The following is a 2458-nucleotide window of genomic DNA, read 5'->3' as shown; positions in this document are numbered from 1 at the left end:
ACATTTTGAGTCTCCCCTCCCTTGCCTCACAGTGCTTTGGTCCAAACCTGCTTTCCTCTTTTGCATCACCTACACACACACAAGTCCGGTGAGAGAGAACAACGCCAATAGTTGTGGAACTCCAGTAAGTAAGGCTGTCAAGGATATTTTATTCACTTAAACATCGGATGAAGTGATTATTTTTTTCTCTTTAATACAGATGATGCCAATGTATTTTTCGATGAGTCCGCTATGTTAGCAACAATAACGTTACCTGCTTGAGGAAAAGGGTTGCCAGGTTGTCATTACAAAACCCGCCCAATTGCTACTCAAAACTAGCCCAATCTATCCGTGTTTCGAGGGGGTCCCCCGGTAGAAATCACGTTCCAGGGGCTAAAATACACGTTATTGGGGTCGCTTCAACCTGCGGACATGAAAAACAACCCACGGCAACAGTGATAAAGTGGCCCAATTCCACAGGAAAACCACGGACTTGGCAACACTGTGACCCTTTAACTGAAAAATTTGTGTTTACTATTGTCATTTTGCATTATTGACACACTATTTTCCTAATTAATGCTGTTCAGTTGCTTTGACACAATCTGTATTGTTAAAAGCGCTATATAAATAAAAGGTGACAGATAGTAATGTCTACAACAGACACGACCGCTGTCACGGAGCAACCACAACAGCTTGAAGTTGTCTAATTTGGCACAGTCTCCCTGCTGCACTAATGGGAGTAAGCCATTCCTCTGTTTATACATATCCTTACAAGTACAATTTTAGCTGTATTATTTGTGTCCCCTTCAAAAATTGCTCTTGAGAAATGTTATGTTTATTGTCCCCCCTACTCGAAATTTACGCCCCTGCATGCACTCAACTACCCGAGGAGTAAAAAGCACTACCTGCAGAAAGAATCTAAGGCATCTTGATCCAGAAATTCATGATCACTCTTCGCCCAGTCTATGTCAATGGGAAAACAGCAATCTGGAAGGCAAACAAAGTAAATTGAATTGCAGTAAAAGAATATTTGCAGTTTATTTGGGCCAGCGGTGGGAAGTAACACCTGTCTGTTCTGTGTTTCGCAAAGTTATCAAATTATGATAATAATCTAATCATTAAAATGTTATACATTTTATAATTTATTTATATATACTTTTTTTCTTCATTGAATACTTATGGTAACTATTAAGATTATTACTTTTACTTGAGTAATTATTTCTGTAAGTACTTGGACATTTTCTTCAGTCCAGTTTTTGGATACTGATTAGGACACATGGTTAAAGTATGCAATGAGAAATGTTAAAAATAAATATTTACCAGTGAATAACTGTGCATACTGAGGAAAACCAGCTGCATGAAGCCAATCACAAGCCTCCTTTGCTTCAAGCTCTGCAAAGACAAACCGTGCATATGAAGTATGTAATTTCTGGTTGTTCAGCTTTTATGAGGCAAATATAAGAGGCCAATTCAACACTATTACCGTTGAATTTTTTTGTTTTTGTTTTTGTTTTATTGAACTTACAAAGACATTTTATTCCACCCCAAGTGAAATAATACACCAAGTGGAATTACACACCATCCTCTCATTTCATTAATTTCCTGTGGATTAAATGCAGAGGCTAATTGGCTGCTAATTGAATGTCTTTGGCTTCAACATGGTGGATCAAAATAATTCAGGCAACAGGCACACATGATTCCAGCCTCACTGCTGCTTCTATTCCTTTGCCACTCATTTACTTTCACCTTTTTAGATTTTTTTCCTAACATAACACTGCCAGGAACAGATGGTGGAAACAATTTCTTTCTTTGCACTGACTAGCGATCCATAAAAACTTGCATAATATTCTTTCACACAAGTGGCAAAGGGGTCAGAGGAAGACAGCTGGATTTGTGATACAAAGTTCAGGGGCCCGTTCTTCGTACCTCACTTAATACATCTGAGATGATTTGAAAGATGCCAGATCTTCTAACCGTGAAAACTGATCTCTGGCTAATTTGGTTCTTCAAATGAATTTGCGGATTTGATTCAAATATCTGGATTAAGTCGTCTAAGATTACTGCGTGTTCTCGTGTTCCCCGTAAAGGGCAGATGTATCGATACTCTAAACCACGATCAGCAATGCAGCGATTTGTTGGCAGCAAGACAGCAACTTAATGACATCATATAATTAAAAAAGACATCTGACGAAAAACTCAACAAATTTCTGGACCTTTATAAGGAAACAGCCAAGTGAACAAAACTACATAAATGTTATAATAGAAATGTTATAATGAAATGTGCACTGTTTCAATTATTTTATTTAGTATTATAATTTTTTTATATTTTTTTGCAATTATTTATATTCACGATTTCTAGTATTTGTACAGGCTCTACTTATTTCAATGTTGTAATTAGCAATTCATGTAATTTTATCTTTGAAGCAGATTTGTTATGTGACAGCATTAATTAAAGTTTCTTAAGGGTCATAAGTTATCT

The 2458-nt window shown here is 36.8% G+C and overlaps 1 protein-coding gene across 1 annotated transcript in view; it reads right to left on the bottom strand.

The window, feature by feature from the left end:
• LOC107747997 (rho GTPase-activating protein 7) overlaps positions 1-2458 on the bottom strand; it is a 46227-nt gene that overhangs the window by 43365 nt on the left and 404 nt on the right. The window contains 2 exon segments of the mRNA XM_074560208.1: positions 885-966; positions 1300-1371. Coding sequence (XP_074416309.1) covers positions 885-966; positions 1300-1371 — 154 coding nt within the window.

Source organism: Sinocyclocheilus rhinocerous, unplaced genomic scaffold (assembly GCF_001515625.1).
Source record: "Sinocyclocheilus rhinocerous isolate Xijiao unplaced genomic scaffold, SAMN03320098_v1.1 scaffold3397, whole genome shotgun sequence".
Taxonomy (NCBI): Eukaryota; Metazoa; Chordata; class Actinopteri; order Cypriniformes; family Cyprinidae; genus Sinocyclocheilus; species Sinocyclocheilus rhinocerous.
This window is presented reverse-complemented; position numbering and strand designations above follow the sequence as displayed.